The 26587-nt window shown below is 36.1% G+C and overlaps 1 protein-coding gene across 3 annotated transcripts in view; it reads left to right on the top strand.

Annotated features, from left to right (window-relative positions):
• The window catches only part of USP32 (ubiquitin specific peptidase 32), a 197571-nt gene that overhangs the window by 139586 nt on the left and 31398 nt on the right, over window positions 1-26587 (top strand). For 2 of the 3 annotated variants that reach the window (XM_082679092.1, XM_082679091.1), the window contains exons 12-17: window positions 10815-10917; window positions 14639-14834; window positions 16353-16528; window positions 17168-17308; window positions 22257-22416; window positions 25546-25700. In XM_082679092.1, the coding sequence (XP_082535218.1) occupies window positions 10815-10917; window positions 14639-14834; window positions 16353-16528; window positions 17168-17308; window positions 22257-22416; window positions 25546-25700 (931 nt within the window). The remainder of the gene's footprint in view (window positions 1-10814; window positions 10918-14638; window positions 14835-16352; window positions 16529-17167; window positions 17309-22256; window positions 22417-25545; window positions 25701-26587) is intronic. The other variant, XM_082679093.1, reaches the window with a different exon arrangement.

Below are 26587 nucleotides of genomic sequence, written 5' to 3'. Positions count from 1 at the left end.
TCTGGAAGTCACAAGGAAGAACACACGGGGGGGCGGTCAGAATCCAGAGTTGCTGAAATATATTATCAAATATGTCTGATTTTCGATAACAAAAAATTACAAGACATTCAACAGAATAGGAAAATATGACCCGTATACGGAGGGAAAACTAGTTGATAGAAACTGTCTCTGAGGTGGCCACTGATGTTAGTACGCAGACTTCAAAGCAGTATTTGAATGTAAGTGTTTTCAAAGAACTAAAGTAAGCTTTGTTTAAAGAATTAAAGTATCATGACAATGACTGCTTAAATACAAAATATCAGTAAAGAGACAGAAATTTTAAAAGAGAAGCCAATAGAAATTCCGGAGTTGAAAAGTACAGTAAGTGAAACAAAAATTCACAGCAGATTTGAACCGACAGAGAAATAACCAGCAAAATATAATATAAACCAATAGATTTTTCGAATATGAAGAACAGAAACAAAAGAATAAATAAAAGTGAACAGCACTTCAGAGACATATGGAATGCCAGAAATAAGTATACCAACATAAACGTAATGGAAGTTCCAGAAGGAAAGGAGGGAGAGAGAAAAGAGCAGAGAAAAATATTTGACAAATTAGTGGCTGAACCTTCCAAAATGTGTTGAAAATCAGTAATTCAAGAATTCCAGTGAACTGCAAGTAAGTGAAACATAAAGAGATTCATATCTAGACACATGGTCAAACTGTTCAAAGCTATAGGCAAAGAGAAGATCTTCAAAGCAGGAAGAGAAGAATGACTTCTTTTGTAGACAGCAACCCCAAGTCAACAGCTGACGTTCTTAAAAGATGGAGGTCAGTAGCCAGTGGGATGGCATTTAAAATGCTGAAAGGGGGCTTCCCTGGTGGCGCAGTGGTTGAGAGTCCGCCTGCCAATGCAGGGGACACGGGTTCGCGCCCCGGTCCAGGAAGATCCCACATGCCGTGGAGCGGCTAGGCCCGTAAGCCATGGCCGCTGAGCCTGCGCACCCGGAGCCTGTGCTCTGCAACGGGAGAGGCCACAACAGTGAGAGGCCTGCGTACCACAAAAAATAAAAATAATAAAAAATAAATAAAAATAAAATAAAATGCTGAAAGGGGAAAAACTGTCAATCCAGAATTCTTTATCCAGCAGAACTATCTTTCAGAAATGAAGGTAAATATAAATACTGAATTTGTTGCTAGTAAACATGTCCTAAGATAAATGCTAAAGAAACTTCTTCAGGCTGAAAGGAAATGACACCAGACACTTGGTAATTTGACTCCACACAAAGAAATATAGAGCACCAGTAAACATAATTACATAGTTAATAAAAGACAGTATAAATATATATTTTCTGTTTCTTTTTACTAATTTAAAATTAATGAGATAGTGATTTAAAAATTGTTTTTGTAACAGAAAATGTGTGACAATAATAATACAAAAAGAGTAGGAGGCAGAGCTATATTTGAGTAAGGTTTCTATATTTCACTGCAATAATTTAGAGTTAATCTGAAGTAGAATATGTTAAGATCCATATTGTAACTCTAGAGCAGCAACTAAGAAAATAATCCCAAAATATGGTTTCTTAAAAAAAATTAAAGTGATATACTAGAAAATATCTATTTAATGCAAAAAAGGAAGTAAAGGAGGAATAGAGGAACAAATAAAAATACTTGAGGGCTTCCCTGGTGGCGCAGTGGTTGAGAGTCTGCCTGCCGATGCAGGGAACACGGGTTCGTGCCCCGGTCCGGGAAGATCCCACATGCTGCGGAGCGGCTGGGCCCGTGAGCCATGGCCGCTGAGCCTGCGCGTCCGGAGCCTGTGCTCCGCAACGGGAGAGGCCACAACAGTGAGAGGCCCACGTACCGCAAAAAAAAAAAAAAAAAAAATTGAAATAAATAGAAAACAAATAACTAAATAGTAGGCATAAATCCAAACCAATAATTACCTTAAATAATAATGAATTAAACGCTCTAATCAAAAGCTAAAGATAGACTGAATCTTTTTAAATCCAACTACAGACAGTCCCTGAGTTATGATTTTTTGACTTTATCATGGTTCAAAAGCAATAACATGTTTAGTAGAAACCATATTTTGAATTTTGATCTTTTTCTGAGCAACTGATATGTGGTACAATACTCTCTTGTAATGCTGGGCAACAGCAGTGAGCTGCAGCTTGCAGTCCGCCACTTAATCACAAGGGTAAGCAACCAGTACACTTATAACCATTCTATACTAATGCAACCATTGTGTTTTTCACTTCCAGTATAATATTCAATAAATTGCATGAGATATTCAACACTGAATTATAAAATGGGTTTTGTGTTAGATGATTTTGCTCAACTGTAAGCTAATATAAGTGTTCTGAGCACGTTTAAGGTAGCCGAAACTAATCAATCTATGATGTTCAGCAGATTATGTGTATTAAATACATTTTCAACTTAAGATATTTTCAACTTATGGTGAGTTTATCGTGCCATAACCCCATCATAAATTGTGGATGATTTGTACTTGAGATTTAAAGACACAAATAGATTGAAAATAAAAGGATGAAAAAGATGCAACCATGCAGATAGTAATCATAAGAGAGCTGGAGTGGCTATACTGATATTACAATTAAAATGGCTTTTATGCAAAAAAATGTTACTACAGACAGACATTTTATAATGATAAAAGTTTCAATTCATCAGGAAGATATAACAATTGTAAATATATATGCACCCAGTAACAGAACAGTCTACCCAGCAAACAGCAGAATACATATTCAAGTGCACATGGAATACAGTCTAGGACAGACTGTATTCTAGGCCATGGGTTTTCATACTCTGGCCCTTTGGCTAACTTGGGAATGCTACCTGATTTTTATACAGCCTGCAAGCTAAAAATGTTACTTTACATTTTTAAATGTTTGAAAACCATCAAATGGGGATTAATAATTTGGGACACTTTACAATTAAATGAAACTCTAATCTCAGGGTACACAAACAAAGTTTTATTGGAACACAACTATGCACATTCAAAGAAACCTTTGGGGAATGGAAATTTGTTAACCTGATAAAGATTTCTGGAAAAACCTACAACTGATATATCTAATGGTTGGAACACTGAAGACTTCCCATAAGATCAGGACAAAGGCAAGGATGCTTGCTCTCACCACATCTATCACCTTTGTATTAGAGGTTCTAGCCAGTGAAATCAGGTAAGATTAAATAAATAAATTTTTTAAAGTCATCCAGATTATAAAGGAAGAAGTAAAACCGTTTCTATTTGCAGACATAGATTCTAACTCTTAAAGAATTCACGGAAAATCTATTAGAATTAATAATTAGTTCAACAAGGTTGTAGGATACAAAACCAATATAAAAAATCAATTGAATTGCTATTTACTAACACTGAATAATTTGAAAGTAAAGTTAAAATTAAGACTCTAGTTCCTTTCTCAATAGAATCAAAATAAATAAAATCCTAGGAAACAAATTTAACAAAAGAAGTGTGAGACTTGTGCACTGAAAACTAACTACAAAGCCAGGCTGAGGGAAATTAAAATCTTTGTAAATGAAGAGACTTTCCGTGTTCATGTGTTTGAAAACTCAGTACTGTCAAGATAATTCTTCCAAACTGATTTATAGATTCAACACAATACCAATCAAAATCCTAGCTTTTTTGTAGAAACTGACAAGATATTCCTAATTTTCATATAGAAACACAAAGAAACCAGATTAGCCTAAACAACTTGGAGAACTTCCTGAACTTCCTGAATTCAAACTTACTATAAGGCTGCATTAATCAAGGTAGTGTGGTACTGGCACATGGACAGACACACAGGTCAATCAAGCTGAACTGACAGTTTAGAAATAAACCTTTATATATTTGGTCAATTAATTTCCTACAAATTTGCCAACAAAATGTAATGGAGAAAGGGTTGTCTTTTCAACAGATTGTGTGGGAATAGTTGGATATCCACCTTGAAAAGATTTAGATCCTTACCTATACCATGCAAAAACAATGTAGTCCAAATGGATCCCATAGACCTAAACATAAAAACTAAAACTATAACACTTCTGGAGAAAAACAATAGAAAGTCTTTGTGATTGGTATTGCCAAGGATTTCTTAGATATAACACCAAAAGCACAATCCATAAATGAATTTGTTTTGATAAATTGGACATAGTCAAAATTAAAAACTTTCAAGTTTCAAGAGACACCATTAACACAGAGACTGGGAGAAAATATTTGCATATCATTTATTCAGTAAAGGACTTGTTTCCAGGTTATATAAGTGAGTGTTACAACATTTTTAAATCCAAGTAAAATATGCAAAAGGCTTGAATAGGCATTTCACTAAATATATATGAATGAATGGCTAGTACACCCATGCATTTTCAGGGAAGGCAAATTAAAAGCACAATGATAGCAGTGACTCAGTGAAACTGGTATAGTTCCAAGAGCCTGTCTCTCCACAGAAACAGTGAAAAATAAAGGAAAAACTGTCAAAACAAACTTTGTTAGAACTCTCAAAAAGAGTTGAAGGTTTATAGCAACTAAGCAAATGCTGGATTTTAAAAAAAGGCCAACTGAAAAAGCAATAGGAAAACTCTGGCAATTATATTTGCCCTTATCTGGTTCATTGTCAGTCTTGAAGATGGCAACCCATGTTCCTGGTTTAGGCACCTGTGCTTGGTTTCACATGGAACAGAGCACACCATGTTCACAAAGATTTGTGTGTGTTTGTTCTAACCTGTCTGGGTTTATTTGAAGAACTGACACAAGGAGTTCATCTCTGGTATGCCTAACTGAGAACTTAACCAGGCTAGAAAAGCAGTGGGCATTCCTCAAAAATATTGTAAAGCAAATGAACAAACCGTAACCACCTGGGGCAAAAGATTATAGTTGAGCTGTACAACAGAGTGCCAAAAGTCTAGGAGGAGAAGCTGGAGAGAGTTTCCTTGGAAAATTAGAGCATTTGAAAGCACACTTATGTATACTAGCAAATTTAGAAAGCCTTGCACATACTTGTGGCAAGATGCATGCTCAGAATAGACCTGAGAATACCCCTATGTTTTCACCTCTGGCTAATCTCTAGACTGAGGGCATGTATAAAATGAAGGCTAAGGCAACTGTAAAGAGCCTGGATAAGCATTGAAGAATTCCCCAGCACAGAGCTATTCTGTAAAGACAGGAGTGGTTTTTGTTTCCTCCTCATCTTCTTCCTCTCCTCACCCTGCCCTCCTCCATCCCCTCCTCCCTATTCTTCCTCTCCTCCTCCCTCTTTTTTTTCCCCCTACTATTCCTTTTCTCTCCCTCTCCCCTCGCTCCTGCCATTCAAGGAAATCTCTATCAAAACACTAGCTGAACACAAGTGAAGTGAAGAGAGACTTCAGAGACAACATATAACAGACTTTACAAAAAATAGTTTAGGAATGTCACTGAACAAACACTATAGCAAGCAACAAAAACCAGCGGGGGCAGGGGGAGGATCAGATTTCCAGAGTTGCCACATTATAATATTCAAAAGGTCTAGTTTTCAACAAAAATTATGAACCATGCAGCAAAACAAGAAAGTCCATTGCACATTCATAAAAGAAATTAACAGAAACTGTCTCTAAGGGAGCACAGACATTGGACTTTGTAGACAAAGATTTTAATCAACTATCTTAAATATGTTCAGAAAGCTGCTGGAAACCATGAACAAAGAGGTTAAAATAACGAGGAGAATGATGTATGGACAAACAGATAATATCAGTAAAGAGAAAGTATAAAAAGGAACCAAGCACAAATTCTGGAGCTGAAAAGTACAATAAGCAAAATGAAAAATTCAGTAGAGAGGTTCACCACCAGATTTGAGTAGATAGAAGAAAGAATCAGCAAATTTAAAGGTAGTTCAATTGAACTATCCCAGACTGAGGGGTAGAAAGGAAAAAGAATGAAGGAAGATGAACAGAGCCTAGGAGACCTGTGAAATAGCAGCAAGCATTCACGTGATGGGAATCCCAGAAGGAGAGGAGAGGAAGTGACAGAATACTTGAAGAAAAAACTTACCAAATTTGATAAAAGACAAGAACCTAAACATTCAAAAAGCTCATTGAACTGCAGGGTTAAACTCTAAGAGATCCACATGAAGACACATTATCATCAAGTTGTCAGAAGCCAGGGACAGAATTTTGAAAGCAGCAAGAGAGAAGCTACTTATCACATACAATGGATCCTCAATAAGATTTAAAGTGCTGAAAGAAAAAACAAGAATTCTATATCCTGCAAAAATATTTTTCCAAGAATGATTTCGATTTTGAAATTAATTCTTATACATGACCCCCAAAGCATAAGCAACCAAAGAAAAAAAATGGATAAATTTGGCTTCATCAAAATTAAAAAACTGTTCATCAAAGGGCATTGTCAAGAAAGTGAAAAGAAAGCCTACAGAATGAGACATAATATTTGTAAATCATAGATCTGACAAGGGTCAAGTAAGTAGAATATTTAAAGAACTCCTACAGCTCACCAACCAAAAGGTAACTCAATTTTAAAATGGGCAAGGGACTTGAATACACATTTCTTCAGAGTTGATATACAAGTGGTTATCCAGCAGTTGAAAAGATGCTCAAAAACATTAGTCATTAAGGAAATTTTGCAGTTCAAAACCACATGAAATTCCACTTTGCACCTACTAGGGTATTTTTAATTTTTAAAATGGAAAATAAATTTTTTGATGATGTGGAGAATTTGGGATCCTCATTGCATCACTGGTAGAATTGTAAAATGGTGTAGCTGCTTTAGAAGATAAGTTGGTACTTCTTCAATGTGGAATTACCACATAATCGAGCAATTCCACTTCTAGGTATATACCTAAAACAATTGAAAATAGACACTCAAATACTTGTAGCCAAATGTTTGTATCAGCACTATTCACAATAGCCATAAGGTGGAAACAGCCCAAATATCAACCAGTAGATGAATGAATAAACAAAATGTATATCTATGCCATGAAATATTAGCCATAAAAAGGAATGATGTACTCATACATGCTACATCATGGATGAACCTCACAAATGAAGAAGCCAGACACAATAGGTCACATATTATATGATTCCATTTATATCCGTGGTCCCCAACCTTTTCGGCACCAGGGGCTGGTTTCGTGGAAGACAATTTTTGCACAGACTCGGGGGGTGGGGTGGGGGGAGAGTGCTTCAGGCAGTAATGTGAGTGATGGTTCAGACGGTAATGCGAGCGATGGGGAGCGGCAGATGAAGCATTGCTCGCTTACCCGCCACTCACCTCCTGCTGTGTGGCCGGTTCCTAACAGGCCATGGACCAATACTGGTCCACGGCCTGGGGGTTGGGGCCCCCTGATTTATATGAAATATATGAAATATCCAGAATAGGTAATCTATTGGTACAGAAAGCAGATTGGTGATTGTCAAGGGCTGGGGGAAGAGGGTAATAGAAAATAACTGCTTAGTTGGTATGTATGAAAATGTTTTGGAGAAGTTCACATAGCATAAAATTAACAATTGTAGCACTGTTGGTGGGAATGTAAATTGATACAGCCACTATGGAGAACAGTATGGAGGTTCCTTAAAAAACTAAAAATAGAACTACCATATGACCTAGCAATCCCACTACTGGGCATATACCTTAAGAAAACCATAATTCAAAAAGAGTCATGGGGCTTCCCTGGTGGCGCAGTGGTTGAGAGTCCGCCTGCCGATGCAAGGGACACGGGTTCGTGCCCCAGTCCGGGAAGATCCCACATGCCGCGGAGCGGCTGGGCCCGTGAGCCATGGCCGCTGAGCCTGCCCGTCCAGAGCCTGTGCTCTGCAACAGGAGAGGCCACAACAGTGAGAGGCCCGCGTACCGCAAAAAAAAAAAAAAAAAGTCATGTACCACAATGTTCATTGCAGCACTATTTACAATAGCCAGGACATGGAAGCAACCTAAGTGTCCATTGACAGATGAATGGATCAAGAAGATGTGGCACACGTATACAATGGAATATTACTCAGCCATAAAAAGAAATTAAATTGAGTTATTTGTAATGAGGTGGATGGACCTAGAGACTGTCATACAGAGTGAAGTGAGTCAGAAAGAGAAAAACAAATACCGTATGCTAACACATATATATGGATCTAAACCAAAAAAAATGGTTCTGAGGAACCTAGGGGCAGGACAGGAATAAAGACGCAAATGTAGAGAATGGACTTGAGGACATGGGGAGAGGGAAGGGTAAGCTGTGATGAAGTGAGAGAGTGGCATGGACATATGTACACTACCAAATGTAAAATAGATAGCTAGTGGGAAGCAGCCAAATGTCACAGGGAGATCAGCTCGGTGCTTTGTGTCCACCTAGAGGGGTGGGATAGGGAGGGTAGGAGGGAGACGCAAGAGGGAGGAGAAATGGGGATAAATGTATATGTATAGCTGATTCACTTTGTTACACAGTAGAAACTAACACACAATTGTAAAGCAATTATACTCCAATAAAGATGTTAAAAAAAAACGATTGTTAAGTATACAATTCAGTGGCATTTAGTACATTTAAAATGTGCAACAAACAACCATCTTATGTTATATGAATTTCTCCTCAATAAGAATAGTGTCTTAAAAATCACAGTGTGGGGACTTCCCTGGTGGTCCAGTGGTAAAGAATCAGCCTTACAATGCAGAGGACGTGAGTTCGATCCCTGGTCAGGGAACGAAGATCCCACATGCCATGGGGCAACTAAGCCCACATGCCACAACTACAGAGCCCACTCACCACAACTACAGAGCCCATGCACCTTAGAGCCTGCATGCCACAACTAGAGAAGAGAAAACCCACAGGCCACAACTAGAGAGAAGCCCGAGCACTGCAACAAAGATCCCACGTGCTATAACTAAGACCTGATGCAGCCAAAAATAAATAAAGGAAACCATAAACAAGACGAAAAGACAACCCTCAGAATGGGAGAAAATACTTGCAAATGAAGCAATAAACAAAGGATTAATCTCCAAAATATACAAACAGCTCATGGAGCTCAATATCCAAAAAACAAACAACCCTATTAAAAAATGGGCAGAAGACCTAAATAGACATTTTACCAAAGAAGACATACAGATGAAGAGGCACACGAAAAGATTCTCAACATCACTAATTATTAGAGAAATGCAAATCAAAACTACAGTGAGGTATCACTTCGCACTGGTCAGAATGGCCATCATCAAAACAATAAATGCTGGAGAGGGTGTGGAAAAAAGGGAACCCTTTTGCACTGTTGGTGGGAATGTAAATTGATTCAGCCACTATGGAGAACAGTATGGAGGTCCCTTAAAAAACTAAAAATAGAGCTACCATATGACCCAGCAATCCCACTACTGGGCATATATCCTGAGAAAGCCATAATTCAAAAGGACACATGTACCACAATGTTCATTGTAGCACTGTTTACAATAGCCAGGACATGGAAACAACCAATGACAGATGAATGGATAAAGAAGATGTGGTACATATATGCAATGGAATATTACTCAGCCAGAAAAAGGGATGAAATTGGGTCATTTGTAGAGATGTGGCTGGACCTATAGGCTGTCATACAGAGTGAAGTAAGCTAGAAAGAGAAAAACAAATGTCATATATTCATGTATATATGTGGAATCTAGAAAAATGGTAGATGAACCTATTTGCAGGGCAGGAATAGAGACATAGACATAGAGAATGGACATGTGGACACAGCAGGGGAAGGGGGGAGAGTGGAACCAACTGGGAGATGAAGTTTGACATAAATACACTACCATGTGTAAAATAGATAGCTAGTGGGAACCTGCTGTATAGCACAGGGAGCTCAGCTCTGTGCTCTGTGATGACCTAGATGGGTGGGATGGGAGCATGGGAGGGAGGTCCAAGAGGGAGGGGATATAGATATGCATATAGCTGATTCACTTCATTGTACAGCAGAAACTAACACATTGTAAAGCAATTATACTACAATAAAAATAAATAAATAATAAATTAATCTTAAAAATAAAATCACAGTGTGACACCACTTCACACCCATTAGGACATTTGTGATAGAAAAGACAGACAATAACAAGTGTTGGTGAGAATGTGGAGCAACTAGAACCCTCATACAGTAACTGATGGGGATGTTAAATGGTGCAGCCACTTTGGAAAACAGCTGGCCAGTTTCAAATTATCAGGTGTTAGATAGATAAACAAAATATGGTGTATATATGTATATATATAATAATATACCTATGGAATATTATTAATAAAAAAGCACAAACTAGTGATATGTACTCCAACATAGATGAACCTCAGAAACATGCTAAGCAAAAGAGGCCAGATATAAAAGACAATGTGATAACATTCCATTTATTTAAGTTCCTTGCCCATTTAAAAATTGCAAAATGTTCATAAAAAGGAAATTTATAAGAGATAGAAAATAGACTAGTGGTATCTTGTGGCTGAGGGCAGCAATTTGACTAAAAAATGACTAAAAATAGGCATAAAGTATCTTTTGGGGGTATCTGAAATGTTCTAAAATTGGATTGTGGTGATGTTTGCACATGACTGTAAGTTTACCAAAATCATTGAGTTCTTTACTTAATTCAGGTAACTAGTATGTTACTAAATTATTCCTCATTTAAGCTGTATTTGAAACATCAGTTGGAGGCTTAATAGTGGTGTTATGACTCCAGAAATTGGCTTATCAGTGTTTCACTAATTTAAAATGTGGCCATCTCCCTAGTATATCTGTTTCATGTTTTTCCTTTGAAAAATTTCTAATGATAATTTGTAGGTGCATGGTCATATGTTTTATACACCATTTGTTGTACTGAATTTCTTTTGTATGTACAGAGGATGGTTAGAACGAGAGAGCAGGTATGGTCTGCAACCCGGACACAATTGGTTTATCATCTCCATGCAGTGGTGGCAGCAGTGGAAAGAATATGTCAAATATGTGAGTAAGATTCCTGTTTATCTACATTTTTCATAGGATTATTAACTCCATCAGACTTTGTGTGACTAGTGGCCAGTAATAAAATGCTCCAACCTCGATAAAGGTTTGAAGGGGAAAGAAATGAATACCTATATGATGCTACCAACTTGCTTTTCTAAAAAGCAAGTTCCAGAGCAAGTAATAGATTCATTAAGGAATTAGTTACTCTACTCAGCATTTGGAGCACATTATGAAAACAAAAATAGGAGACTATAATCCTCACTTGGGCAGTGGTTGCATAGCAAAATCACATAGAAAGCTTAAAAAAAAAAAAAAGAAATGCCTATGCTCCACTCCAGACCAAATAAATCAGAAAGCATAATTGAAGAAAAAGTTTGAATTAATTTAAATAAGTCATTTTTGTTTACTGAAAATTTTCTTTTGAAATCTGACTTAAATAGAATATATTTTGTTGGTAGGGACTCAATATCAGAAAAGCTGTGAGAAGATCAATATTATCTTTAATAAATTGCTATGAAGTCTACAAACTGAAGTCCAAACATATTAATAATATAAACTAACTACTCAGGCCTACTTCACAGGCCATAGGTCAGTGTGATTCTGTTGTTCCATTGTCCATATACAATTTTGACTTCTTTGGTGGATAGTTGAATTTAAAATATTGATGGCCCCAAATCCATACTTAATGTAGACTCCCAGTTTTTATCATTTGTGTACTATGGTCACCATTTTTTACCATATAGTTCCCATACTATTATTTTCTTAGTATGTTTATATAAATAACTTTATCATTTTTACATAAATATATTTTATTTTAAAAGGAAACTTTATATCACTATCTTAAATAGAAAATCAGTGTCACATTCCAGAAATAGAGGATCAAAATAAAATCAATGAAAATAAAATATATTATTAAAGTCTAGCCAAGTAGTGTTGTCTTTTGAAGACTGATACTGAGACCTGTTCTCTGTCAAAAATAGAAATTGTCAAGTATTAGATTAGCAGATCAAGCATTAGATTAGCACATTAGTACCAAACTGAGACCCTGTCCTTGAAGTAATCAGAGGATTGAAAGAGAATTGAATAGGGAATAATTTTTTCATTGTGAACTAGGGTTATTTAATACCCAAAATAATCTGGTACCTTTCCCATATTTTAAGAAAGTTAATAATTAATAGAAGATGCTAACACTTGGATCTGTAATAAAGAATGTGAATCTGTGTGCTTCTGAACTATTTGAAGTTTTAACAATAAGACTATTAAAAATTTTTTAGTCCAATAAAGTTAATTGGTATGTAGAAAGAAATCTAGGTTTCATTCTCATTCTTATTGCCACTCTTGATTAAAGGCACTGGGATTTCTTCAGAGCTGGCTTCTGAAGGATTTACAAATTGATAATATTCCCCTGCCTTACAGATCAAAGAGGGAAAAAAATCTAATAAAATATTGGCACAATGTCTCCTTGTTTTGGCTAAAATTAGGGATGCTGTAATTTCATTAAAAGAATCTAAAGCATCCATTATGCTGTTGCTATGCTGTGACTTGGAGTTTGTCTTTTAAATTTGATGTTTTTCTTGGGTTTCAACTAGTTACTTTATAAGCTGTGCCTTCAAGACCCACAGCCATTGATCAGTTTCATCTACTAAAATTTATGTCATTATTTATTGAATGCCACTTAAGATCCTTTACCCATGCTACTGTCTATCATTCTCAGATGCCTGTGGGATCTTGTTCTACTGGTTAGCCCCGTTAGTCTTTCTCTTTACCTCTCACTTAAAAATATCCTGATCTTTTTTAAAAAAATTTTGTATTTATTTATTTATGGCTGTGTTGGGTCTTCGTTTCTGTGCGAGGGCTTTCTCTAGTTGCGGCAAATGGGGGCCACTCTTCATCACGGTGCACGGGCCTCTCACTATCGCGGCCTCTCTTGTTGCGGAGCACAGGCTCCAGACGCGCAGGCTCAGTAATTGTGGCTCCCGGGCCTAGTTGCTCCGTGGCATGTGGGATCCTCCCAGACCAGGGCTCGAACCCGTGTCCCCCGCATTGGCAGGCAGATTCTCAACCACTGCGCCACCAGGGAAGCCCTATCCTGATCTTTTTAAAACACTCACAGATATACATTCTCATAGCACCTTCCCTCCACCTTCTCCTCAATTCTTAGCTCTCTCTCTTTTTTTTTTGTTTTTTTTCCACAAGTAAACTTAGTAGAGAATAGTTCTATGCTAGCGGCCTCTGCTTCTGGTACTCTGCATCTCCTCATTTTTCTCTGGTCATTCAGACTCAGTGTCCTTCCCAGATTCTTCTGCTACCTATCCTGTAAATGCTGTACTCTCCTTATTCTACATACACCATTTTCTTGTCCTTCCAGAAGTCTGTTGAGCTTCACATTTTTTTTTTTTTCCTGGAATCTCTTTTTTTTTTTTTTTTTAACATCTTTATTGGGGTATAATTGCTTTACAATGGTGTGTTAGTTTCTGCTTTATAACAAAGTGAATCAGTTATACATATACATATGTTCCCATATCTCTTCCCTCTTGCGTCTCCCTCCCTCCCAGAGCTTCACATTTTTATATCTAGTCCCTTTCTCTGTCCTGAGCACTAGACTCAATGTCCACATATCTCAAACCAGAATATCCCAAAATAAGGTTATTCCCAAAACGATTCCAGTCACCAATACACCTTATCTTATGAAGGTGTCAACTCCCATCCAGTCATCTAAGCCAGCACCTCATGTCCGACCTTGGAATTATCTGTGCCCCTCTTTCATACACAATTAGTTGTCAAGTTTTTTTTTATCTCCTAAATCCATGCTCTTCTCTCTATCTCCTTACTTATGGATCTAGCTTTTTATGGTTTAGTGCCTCATCATCTCTTGCCTGAATTATTATAGAAGTCTTCTAATTTGTGTCTCAATTTTCAGTTTCTGCCTCAAATCCTTTCTACACACTAGAGTTATTTTTAAAGCAAAAATTGGGTTATGTTATTCCCCTATTTAAAAGCCTCTCACAGAAAAATCCTATCAATATAATGTTAAGGGAAAGAAAAATTAGCAATATGCTGTATTTAAAATGTGATATCTAACAACAACCAGAATGATAGTTCACATTTACTAAATGCCAGGCATAAAACTCTGAGGTAGATATTAATACTAATATTATCCTAGTTTTCACCCATGAAGGAGCTGAGGCTTATAAGTTTACTTATTGTAAAAGGTCACAGAGCTGGGAAGTCAGTGCCCTGCCCTTAATTGTAACTGTATTCTCCACATTTATTTTTTACATATATGTATATGTTTTCAGTCACAAAAAATAAATGATGGCATCTGAGTACTTGTGATATTTATTTTCTTCATATTTTTCCATATTTTCTATAATAACAATGTAATCTTTAATAGTAAAAAGAATAAATATTATTTAATTTTTTAGTATCAATAAAAGCCTTCCATGATTTCCAACTTTCAACAGAATAAAGTCTAAATTATTTTATGTGGCACAGAGTCCCTTGCAGTCTGTTCCCATTCTGCCTTACCAATTTTATTTATATACACTATTCCCCTTTGAAGAAATTAAAATTTAGTTATCCATCAAAATGTTTTTAAGTGGCTGTAGCCAACCACAGGAAGATTAGAAACAATAGACCATTTGCGGATTCATTTTTGAAGGCTGCATAATTGGCAGATTATTAAATTTTACCTCTTAATTTCTGACTTCATAATTTTTAGGATGCCAGCCCTGTTGCAATTGAGCCGTCATCTGTTCTGAATGGAGGAAAATATTTATTTGGAACAGCAGTACATCCTGTAGAGCAGAGTGAAGATAGAATTGGAGGAGGCAGCCCCAGTTATGTGAACACCACAGAAGAGAAATTTTCAGACAACATTTCTACTGCATCTGAAGCCTCGGAAACTGCTGGCAGTGGTAAGCATAGTTTGTTTTCCAAGAGGTTTAGGCAGGGTCATTTCTTAAAGGGGTACACTCAGAGAGTGTGCTTGGTAGGATATGGGGCATCAGGTTTCCATTCACAGAAATAAGTTTCGAATGAAATGGTCAATTAATAGATTCTTGAATGTATTAGTATCTTTACAAAGAGGAGCTCTTCTATATTCTACCTCATTAATCTCTCAATTTGAAAATATTTTCACAGTTTTCATTGATTAAGTCAATCTTTCCATATTGTTATTAAATCATTTTGTCAATAAATTTAAATTTGAGAAGACATAATAAAATCTAAATTTTTATCTCCAGAACTCTCTCTAACCATAAGCATACATTCATTGGATTAAATGCACCCTCATATCAGATTCTACAGACATTTCAGGATGGAATTTGGGAGTTATTTTGTTAAAATATTTAGAAAGACTTCATAATGTTCCCCATAATCCCCTTCCATTGTTGATACCTACATAAAACTTAGTGGTTCTACACTTATGAGGAAGATGCTTTGGTGTATTTTGGCCCAAATGAATCCCTATTATTCTGCTGATACAGTGGCAGAACTCTCAACCTTATTCTGTTGTTGTTTCATCTTTGAGTTTTTTTTCTCCTTTTCTGTGGAGGGAGAAGGCAAATTGGACAGAGTTAGCATTTTCTCTACAAAACTCTTTGTAGAATCTACTGCTTCTTTTTCACCATCTGACGTTACAGAGATCACTTAGCAGTCCTAGAAGTGCTCTCTCTGATCAGCTTTCACACTAAGATTGTTTCTTGACCCTCCCTAAGATCCTTTTTGATATATGCTCACTCTGTATAATCTGTGCTATACACATGCTGAGCCATACCACAGATACAAGTTTCAAAGTAAATGATGGCTAGAAGGTTTACCTGAGATTAATATGTGGTTGAGAGTTGAAATACCTTAAGATACCACTGGGGTTCACAACTCTAAGTTATCATCAATCATTTTCCTGTGTGTATTTTTCTATTGTGACATTCATGCCTTCCTTTCAAATAGATTTATTAGGGAACAGTTTCTTCCGTCCCAGCACTTTCTGTTGGGGTTCTTGTTTTAGCTCCTTCCCTTTGGTTTAGAGACTTGTTATCACCATTATCTACCAAGAACCTTTGCAGGTGGAAGAGAAGAATTAAGGGAAGATATGTGAGAGCCCAGCTACTTGACTGTATTTCTTCCTTTCCTATGAGAGGAAAGGAAGAGGACATATAATTCTCGTGAATTATTAGATATTCTAGGAGTCTAGCCAAACGTTCATTTGGTAACAATTTTCAAAGCTTTTATTCTACCTAGTGTTATACTAGGTATTGTCCAGAAAGAAATACCTCTCTAATTCCTATCTTCTACAGAATTCATCAGAATCTAACCCTGTACTGACCTGACCACAGAATAATAGCATTAACCTAATACATGGACATTGAGTTTGTATATTCAAGCCTATTTATGTATAATAAAATAAAGAGATTCCACCTTCTTTTTCCTTACAGGCTTTCTGTATTCTGCCACACCAGGGGCAGATATGTGCTTTGCTCGACAACATAACACTTCTGACAATAACAACCAGTGTTTACTAGGAACCAGTGGGAATATTTTGTTGCACCTCAATCCTCAGAAACCAGGGGCTATTGATAACCAGCCACTAGTAACTCAAGAACCAGTAAAGGTAAGTAATTTGACATCTCTTTCAAGTTGCTAATAAATTTCATTCTACGGATTTTAGCACATAGAAAATGTCTGTGATTCATTTTATTAACCTGTTGTAGATGGAAATGTTTCTGTGAGAATATTTCATGACTTAGTACTTGTGTAGAAGCAGTTTAGTGATCCTTAGAAATGTTTTTCTTACTTAGGACAGCTACTGTAAAAATGTAGTTTCACGTGTATGTGAATTTTTTTTTTCAAAATAATATTTTTTACTGTTGGAAAGAAGTCTGTGAAAACTTTTATTATTCCCAAATGTTCCAGTGACTTTTTTCAAATGATTTGCCTTGAGTTTCATTTCTTCGTTTATTTTGAAAGTTCAAAATAAAAATCTTTTAGAAAATTCATTTTTTTCTAGTGACATGAAACGGAGTAGTGATGCATTTATTCTCCTGTGTCTAGGTTTTGTTAAAACACAAGAGACTGCAATTTTAAAAATCAAAATTTGGGGGAATTCCCTGACAGTCCAGTGGTTAGGACTGCACACTTTCACTGCCATGGGCCCGGGTTCCATCCCTGGTCTGGGAACTAAGATCCTGAAAGCTGCAAGGTGCAGCCAAAAAAAAAAAAAAATCAACATTTACATTCCATTCTTCCTAAGGCTACATCATTAACACTAGAAGGAGGACGATTAAAACGAACCCCACAGCTGATTCATGGAAGAGATTATGAAATGGTTCCAGAACCTGTATGGAGAGCACTTTATCATTGGTATGGAGCAAACCTGGCCTTACCTAGACCTGTAAGTATAGCCAGTATTGCCTTATATAAGGAGCAATTATAGATGGGGTCTTCTATTAATTTTTTATGTGAACCTCACTATCCACAAATTAGTTCTTACCCATGGTAGCAGAGTATTCAGTACCTGTTCAAATTAGCTGAATGAATTTTAGGTTCTTTCATATTCATTCATTCATTTACTCATACATTTATTGAGCACTACATTAGGTACCAACCATACAATGATGTTCCTTTGGGAGTGGGTGACTTATATGGAGTGGAGGAAATAGTCACTAGACTAAATAGAGTCAAGGAATTATGAGGCTAGTCTATTAAATAAGTCATCCACATAAACATAGCCATTAAGATAATGCAGAACTCAGACTGGAGCAGAAGTCTGAGAGCCAGTGCCAAAAAGTTCAGTGAATGTAGAGGAAGTGGTACAGAGGTTACTTCTAAAACTGTTACTCCCATTAACCACACAGGCATCCACTTAGGGATTGGATTCATCTTGTAGCTGTTGGTGGATTTTTGTGGTTTGTCTTTTTGAAGGAGGAACATATAAAAGATCACAACATATAATAAAAAGAATTCAAAGCTAGTGAATTCTGATTGTTGCCATTACTAGAATGAGTCATTTAGAGCATAAGTAAAATGCTCTACAGTAATTTAAAGGGCTTGGAGTGTGTAATATCAAAATATTAGTGAGTTAACTGTTCAACATTATTTGTTCTGCTTATACAGTAAACAGCAGTACTCATTGCCCTGAATACTCTTCACATTACTGACGCAGTAAAATACTTTATAAGAAGACTCTTTTACTGTATCAAGAAACACTCTCCCTGTATAATGTCCAAGAACGCTTTTATACCAGAAAGGATTTCCATGAATAAGATATAGTAACTTAGGTCATGTCCAAAAAGAGTAAAAGTCTGCTATATGTCCGTACTCTTAATTTTGATAATGATTTTGAGTTATTAATAATTATGTTTATTAAAAATTATGTTTAAATCACAATCAGGAATTTAGGGTTTGTGTTTGTTGACTCCAAAAGATTTCTACTGTATTTGTCAACAGAACTCCTAGGTAGATACATATAAATATGAATATACATAGATACATTTACATACATATTATATTCTTTATTTATTGGGAAGTGGGATAGTCCTTGAGTTAATCACTTAATTTCTGGTGGGACTTTCCTGCTCTAATATTCTTCTTTTTTTAAAAAAAATAAATTTATTTATTTGTTTGTTTATTTATGGCTGCGTTGGGTCTTCGTTGCTGGACGTGGGCTTTCTTTAGTTGCGGCGAGCAGGAGCTACTCTTCTTTGTGGTGCGCGGGCTTCTCATTGCAGTGGCTTCTCTTGTTGCAGAGCACGGGCTCTAGGGACGCGGGCTTCAGTAGTTGCAGGGCGTGGGCCCAGTAGTTGTAGCTCATGGGCTCTAGAGCACAGGCTCAATAGTTGTGGCACACAGGCTTAGTTGCTCCGAGGCATGTGGGATCTTCCTGGACCAGGGATTGAACCCATGTCCCCTGCATTGACAAAGGCGGATCTAATATTCTATGTCTGTAGGAGAATCATGGTGATAATTGTGTTGGATGGATAGGTAGGTAGGTAGGTAGGTAGGTAGGTAGATAGATAGATAGATAGATAGATAGATAGATAGATAGATAGATAGAGTTAGTGAGTGAGCGAGTGAGTGAGTGAATGAGTGAGTGAGTTTGATGTTTTGGAGTCTGCCTGAATTCAGATTACCAGTGCTAATCTGTAAACCTTAGTTTCCTCATCTGTAAAATGGTGATAACAATAATATCTACCTCATTATAGTTGTTTTGATAAGTAAATAATACATATGATTAGCACAGCACCTGATTTATAGTAAATGGTCAATAAATTTTGCCTGTTGCTACTATCATCACCATTATCATTATAATTATTAAACAAGTTTTTTTGGAGCCTCACAAAAGATCATGTTTTTTAACATTGATGTCAGATAAATATTAGTTTAATAAGTAGTAATTTTACTACATAAAAGCTTCAGTTGCAGGCTTGATAATATTTTTTTACCTCTAAATAAGATAAATTTAACCTGATTCAGGAAAAATTGCTGTAAAAACATTTAGAATATGGTGTTTCAAGTTAAAGAATACTAAATATATTTGCTACAGCAAGGTTAAAAGTAAATACTTTCATTTTTACATAAATCATACCATTAAAAAAATAGCTTTATTTAATTTGCACATGTACAAGCTCAATGATAACAAATTAAGCAATATAGAAAAAATAAAGAAGAAAATAAAAAGCATACCATATCTACCATATCCTACTACTTAAGAGATAATTACTATTAACATTTTGGTTTTCATCTTTCCAAACATTCCTCTGTGCCTATTCATATACATATACAAATATGTATAGATAATTTAATGAAATTGAATCATATTATACTTGATGTCTTGTGATCTGCTATTTTCAGTCTAAGATAGATGCTATTGATATCTTTCTAAGCTAATAAATTAAGATCTATACCATTATTTTTAATAATTGCATAGTGTTCCTTAATTTATTACATACACATGCATATGTACATAAATCACAATTAACCAATCACCACTGATGGACTTTTAGTTTGCTTCTAGATCTTAGTTGTTTAAAGCAATTTTCTGGGACTTCCCTGGCAGTCCAGTGGTTGAGACTCTGTGCTCCCAATGCAGGGGGCACAGGTTCAATCCCTGGTCGGGGAACAAAGATCTTGTGTGCTGCACCACACGACTGAAAAAAAAAAAAAGAAAACAATTTTCTGGTGAATAGTCTCTTTCTAAACATTGTGATGATCTCTTTAAGGTAAATTCCTGTAAATGGAATTGCATCTATTGTTTGCCGGTTATGGTTGAAGTTAATAAGTTCATATACAAGAATAATTAAAATGTAAATAAATATGTATTTATGTATGATTGTGCCTGTATGTATAAGAATTTGTTAATCTGTAATTTGCTCACAAAATCACTTATCTTGGAAAGCAAGCTACAGATTATAAAAATTACTTCTTTGTCATTTCAGATTCTGCCAAAAGTATGTTTTTTATGTAGCCTGATGACTATAGATGCAGAATTATTGATCTTTCCCAAAATCACAGTTAAACTGAAATCATAAGAGAATTTTACTGTTGGCTTTGCAGCTATCAGTGACTCTCTAGAAGTGGACAGACTTTGTTTTCCTCCAGTGTCAGGGAGAGCTCCTTTTACTGCTTTAAATAGGAGTTGAAAAAGCTCCTAAGTGGAGCTTTCCTAGTACCATACTATAGCATATCAGAACATGTAGAATAATTTTAAGAAATAGTCCTAAAGGTTTGGTTTGTAACATTGTTTTTATCTGGCTCTTTACTGCCCCCTCTTGATATTAAAAAATGCTCTGTTGCAGAATATATTGGTTACTAAGGCAAAAGGAAATGAAACAAAGCCCAATCACTTGAGACTATTAAAGGTTCTGTAAGATTTTATGTTTTAAAGAGTTTGACTGTTGACCTTGCTATCCTTTTGGAATATTAAATTGATAAGGTGCTACTCTTAAAACTCTTAAAGCACTACTTTGGTAATACGTTTTCCTGTGTTTTGGGGCTAGCAAGCAAGTTATTAGAGAGATTACTGAAAAATCCTGTTTCAACCGTGTGACTTCCAGTTTTGTACATCCAATTTAGTTGTTTTAATCATAGACAAAAAATATATGAACAGTCCAGTTACATAAAACACAGATAGTAAATTTTTACGTGGAAACATTTTTGTTCTCACTACAAATACAAGAAATAAAATTTTAAGCAAATTTATAATATTTTTTATATGTATTAAAGAAATGGGGTTTGTTTTTTATTTTTTGTTTGTTTGTTTTTTAATTTTATTATTTATTTTTGGTTGCATTGAGTCTTGGTTGCTGCACACGGGCTTTCTCTGGTTGTGGCGAGCAGGGGCTACTCTTTGTTGTGGTGCATGGGCTTCTCATTGCGATGGCTTCTCTTGTTGCGGAGCATGGGCTCTAGGTGCGTGGGCTTCAGTAGTTGTGGCACGTGGGTTCAGTAGTTGTGGCTTGTAGGCTCCGTAGTTGTGGCACATGGGCTTAGTTGCTCCACGGCATGTGGGATCTTCCTGGACCAGGGCTCGAACCTGTGTCCCCTGCATTGGCAGGCAGGTTCTTAACCACTGCACCACCAGGGAAGCCCAGAAATGGGGTATCTTTAAATGATATCCAGTGATAAGTTTTTGTGAAAGTAATACATTCATACATTTCCGGGAATACTGCTGCATTTTGGGTGTCACTATGACTTATGTAGTTAATGACATGAATACTTTCGTACTTTTTTATTAACTCCATTCCTAAGAATTTGTCCTTTAAAATACCATCATTTATATGTATGAAATATGTAAAAGTGAAAAGAGTTATGGTGTGAGAGTGCTAGAATTGTAGATAATATTTAAGATTTTTTCCCCTTAATTTTGATGTTACTTGCTTTTAAATGAAAGGGGAGAAAATACCCACCAGGAATCCTAATCCTGGAAAATGGACTAAGGTGCAGGAGGCTGAGGGTCTTTAAACCCATGTAATTTAAACCTGTGAATTTCTATAATCTAACTGATATATAGGCAGTGAACCTATTGAACATTTTAGTTTAAAAATAAATCTAAGAAATTAGGTTAAAAATGGCAAGTTTTGGGCTTCCCTGGTGTCGCAGTGGTTGAGAGTCCGCCTGCCGATGCAGGGAACATGGGTTCGTGCCCTGGTCCGGGAAGATCCCACATGCCGCGGAGCGGCTGGGCCCGTGAGCCATGGCCGCTGAGCCTGCGTGTCCGGAGCCTGTGCTCCACAACGGGAGAGGCCACAACAATGAGAGGCCCGCGTACCGCAAAAAAAACAAAAAAAAAGGCAAGTTTTGTTTCTTTTATAGTGATCACTTTATGTCTTTAAAAACAATAGGTAATCAAGAATAGCAAGACAGAAATCCCAGAGCTGGAATTATTTCCTCGCTATCTTCTCTTCCTGAGACAGCAGCCTGCCACTCGGACACAGCAGTCTAACATCTGGGTGAATATGGGTATGATGAGCCTGAGAATGTTTCCTCAGCATTTACCAAGAGGTAACTTAAGAATGCAGCAAGAATGCCATGCATTTCCTTAAAAAAATAAAAACCAATTTGCTCATAGTCTGGTGCCACTGTACTAATACACATTTTCATCTGTTTTCATACAGAATCAGTAAATCACTTGTGGGGCTTAGATCTACGGTCATGCGCAAGAACTAGATAGGGTAGAGGCAAAATCTCAGCAGCAAACTGAGAAATGTTGTTCCCTTTTTTGGCTTGTAAACATACAAAGATAATACGTAGAAGTAAATTTTATTTATTTTGTTTCTTTGAGAACAAGACATTGTAAATTATGTGCTGGACCTAAATTAGAGTCTGCCAGTCAATGACTGGTCTTTTCAGCTCCACTCAAATTTCTAAGCAGTAATTTCTTTGGCAATATCATCTTTTTTTGTTTGTTTTTTGTTTTTTTTTAACAAAACATGATACATTTCTCATACTAGGTCCAAGGAGCCTTTATAACAGACAGATAATACAAAGGAAAAGATACATTTTTGAAAATGAAATTGACACATTTTCTTTCAAAAACATCAAGCCTATCAAAATGACATATAAGTTCTCGTTTTAATGTAATACATGCAAAAAGTTCCCTTTTGATTTCTCTGTGAGGTTAAATTTTATTTTATTTTTCTAACATCTTTATTGGAGTATAATTGCTTTACAATGGTGTGTTACTTTCTGCTTTCTAACAAAGTGAATCAGCTGTACATATACATATCCCCATATCTCCTCCCTCTTGCATCTCACTCTCACCGTCCCTATCCCACCCCTCTAGGTGGTCACAAAGCACCGAGCTGATCTATGAGGTTAAATTTTATTGATGGCCTGGACTTGCTCAATGCTTTTGCCTTGCAAATATTTGAAATAGTTCTTCTTCAGCAAAAATAATGAGTTCATCCATTTACACATAGTCCCACACTGTGTTAACAATGCCAGAATGATGTTATAATTAATATAACTTAATATGAAAGAACTACCTTTGAATCCAAACCAACCCTATAAAGTATCATCCCTCCTTTGAAATGTAATAGAGTAGTTTTATATCTTCATTGAAGGTTGTATTCAGATAATATATGGAGATTCTTACACATACTGTTTGGTAAGAATTATAGCAAAGCAGTGGCCTCTGCCTAACCAAACTTTGTCTTGGAACACATTAAAATCAAGGAACAGTGAAATAAGAATCTCTCTGAAACACTCTTAATTTAATTTTCCATTGAATAATAATAGTATTTGCCTTGCTCCCATGTCACCCTTAGTACATATCTTTTTCAATTCTCTTTGAAAGATAACATGAGAGGCAAGATGTGTTGTTGCGCTTTTAGTAAGTATTCTTTGTAACTCTTGTGCTGATCCTAGATTTTTGCTGCTTCTGTAAATTCCACTAGATTTGTTGGTGCTATTCAAAAGCACAAAATTATGTATAATAAGTGGCTGCCTGCTTAATGAGCTATGCTACAAAAACTGTCTAGAATTCAAATAAATTTCTTATGTGGCTTAAGGACAATAGAAGTTGACTTGGACACTGCACTTGCAAATGCTTCTGAATCCTAGAACTGGGTAGTTATTATGCTCCAAATTTGTTCTTAATTTGAAATTTTATTTCTTACTAATTAGTTGTGAAATCAATCATTAATCACTTTGAAGTTTATAAAAATATGCTTTCTTGCTGTAATCTTATAACTAATCCTCTGATGTGTTTTTGGAGAAATTTGCTCTTTTGTTTTCTTCTAGGGATTATCCTTTGCTTGCTGATAGTAAATGATTTGCCTTGCTAGATGTTTAAAAATTGATCATGGTTGGGTTTGTTCTCCATAACGTGGTTTTCATCTTTCTCATTACTCAATTTATCACAGCTGTTTACTAGGCTCTTTTATTCCTTTTGGAATGACAGGTATACAAACCTTGCCACAGTTAACAATGACTTAATTGTAGCCTTTTCAACAGACAAGAAGTCATTGTTAGATGATTTTTCAGCTTATTTTAGGTGAGTTAATTCTTGGAAACTCTGAAAAAGTGGATGATGCCAGTACTTTTCTCCTCTGTTTAGTAGGTAAAGACTCAAAGCACATTTAATGGGAGGAAAAAAGCTAAGTCACCATTGAATGGATGGAAAACTACCTCGAGTGTATAATTGTACCCTTCATGGATTATATTGATATGTTAAGTGTATTTTAGTTTTGGGTTGCTCAGTAAACTATAACCTCCCATAGGCAGAGATGACCATTTTAAGCTACAGCTTTTGTCTAGATTTTTGGCTGAGTAGTTACCCAGGGTTTAGCATATTGTTTTAGCAACCTGTTTTTGATTTCCATAATCTCTTGTCATTTTATCACCCTTTTCTTTTGAAATATGTGGTTAGACTTGATATATTCTTCCTTCAGTATTCACTCTTTCCTCTTATTGCCTCTTTTTGTTTCCACCTTGAGCCCTTCAAGAATTCAAGGTCATGTCTGCTTTTCTCTTTTCCGGTGGGCAGGCCATATGATTCCCCCCTTACTACCTTTCAATAGGGCAATTTTTTTGTCATGGGAAGTTTCTTGGCTTCACTTTAAAGCTTTGTTTGGCCAAGTAACATCTATGCCTACTTAGAATTCTAAGTACAAGTAACAATTCTTGTGTAATTGTACCAGTGTGCTAGGTAATTGGGCTACTTAATGAGAGTGATGTGATTAGTAACTCAAAGACAGTTTATTTTAAGAAAGTAGATCAGGTAAATCCAATTATCTATCTGTGGAATTCAAATCCAGCCCCATTTTATCTTCCCCATTCTTACACTGAGTTTTGATTTTGCTATTGAGTGTGACTCAGCTGAGGGCAGCCTAGATACAGATGCCCGTTGATATTTGCCAGTCTTCTTGGGATCCAGATACTGCCAATTATTTGGGCCTCTAATTTTGTTGTTCTTCCTTTCAAAGTTAAGGCTTACTCTAAGACACTTAGTTCTCCTATCTTCATTTTAAAGCTTTCTCTTAAAGCGTCTTAATTTATAAAATTATTAAATCTGTAACTCTCATTTCTCATCATGTCCAAAAATAGTATGGTCCCCATTGCTGAGAGGGGTGCTTTTTTTTTTTTTTTTTACATCTGCGTTTTTCCTTACTGTGACTACTGTGACCATAGGAAATGTACCTTCTCCGAATGCACCATTAAAGCGGGTCTTAGCCTATACAGGCTGTTTTAGTCGAATGCAGACCATCAAGGAAATTCATGAATATCTATCTCAGAGGCTGCGCATCAAAGAGGAGGATATGCGCCTGTGGCTATACAACAGTGAGGTAAGAGACATGTTGGAGTCAAGGAAAGTCCTGATTAAGTGTTAAATCCATGTTTCATAAGTATGGGTTATTTTTATCTACACTAATTGTTCTGAAAGCCATGTCTCGGAATCGCAGTGGAAACTTCAACTTTTAAATTACTGGATGCATACATATAGATATTTGTCATCTGAAACCCATAATAACAGTCATGGACAGTACCATCTTGTAAAGATTATTATTATAAAGTAACGGCAAATATCACTTTTTAACAAATAGTTTATTTTTGATTTGTCTTAAAGTAACTTATATAGATGTTAAAAAAATTCAAACAATACAAAAGTATGTAGTGAAAATTCTTCCTTTCCATCCTCTGACCCCTATCTTCCATTCTCCTCAGAGGCAGTGCTGTTAATTGCTTATATATTCTTCCTAACACATGCAATATATTTCCATTAATACTCTGAAATTGGATCATAAGTAGTTTTAACCAGTTCTTTATTCCCTAGTTCCTTCTTTCTTACATTCTCCTTTGGTCACCATTGAGAGGTGACCAGTTGTATAATAAGTTAAGAGCAGAGGTCCTGGAGCTACACTGCCACGGATTAAATCTTGGCCCTCACACCTGTTAGTTGAATAACCAAGGGCGAGTCCCTTGACTCTGTGTCACAGTTTTCTCATGAGTAAATGGGGAAAATAATAGTATTTCCCTTAGGATAGTTGTAAGAATTAAATGAATTAATTTTCTGAGCACTTTAGACAGGGTGAGCATCAACAAAAATGTATAATTCTATTGCATGACATTTGGTTTTACATTTTCAATTCCTAGTAAATAATCAAGTTCCATCTTGACCACAAGCACATTTACTGAATTTCATACTAGATACTAAAAAAACTTCTTTTCTATC

The sequence above is a fragment of the Grampus griseus genome (assembly GCF_964374135.1).
Source record: "Grampus griseus genome assembly, chromosome: 20".
Lineage (NCBI taxonomy): Eukaryota > Metazoa > Chordata > Mammalia > Artiodactyla > Delphinidae > Grampus > Grampus griseus.
The sequence above is the reverse complement of the archived record's forward strand: the minus strand, read 5'-3'. Positions and strand labels throughout refer to the sequence as shown.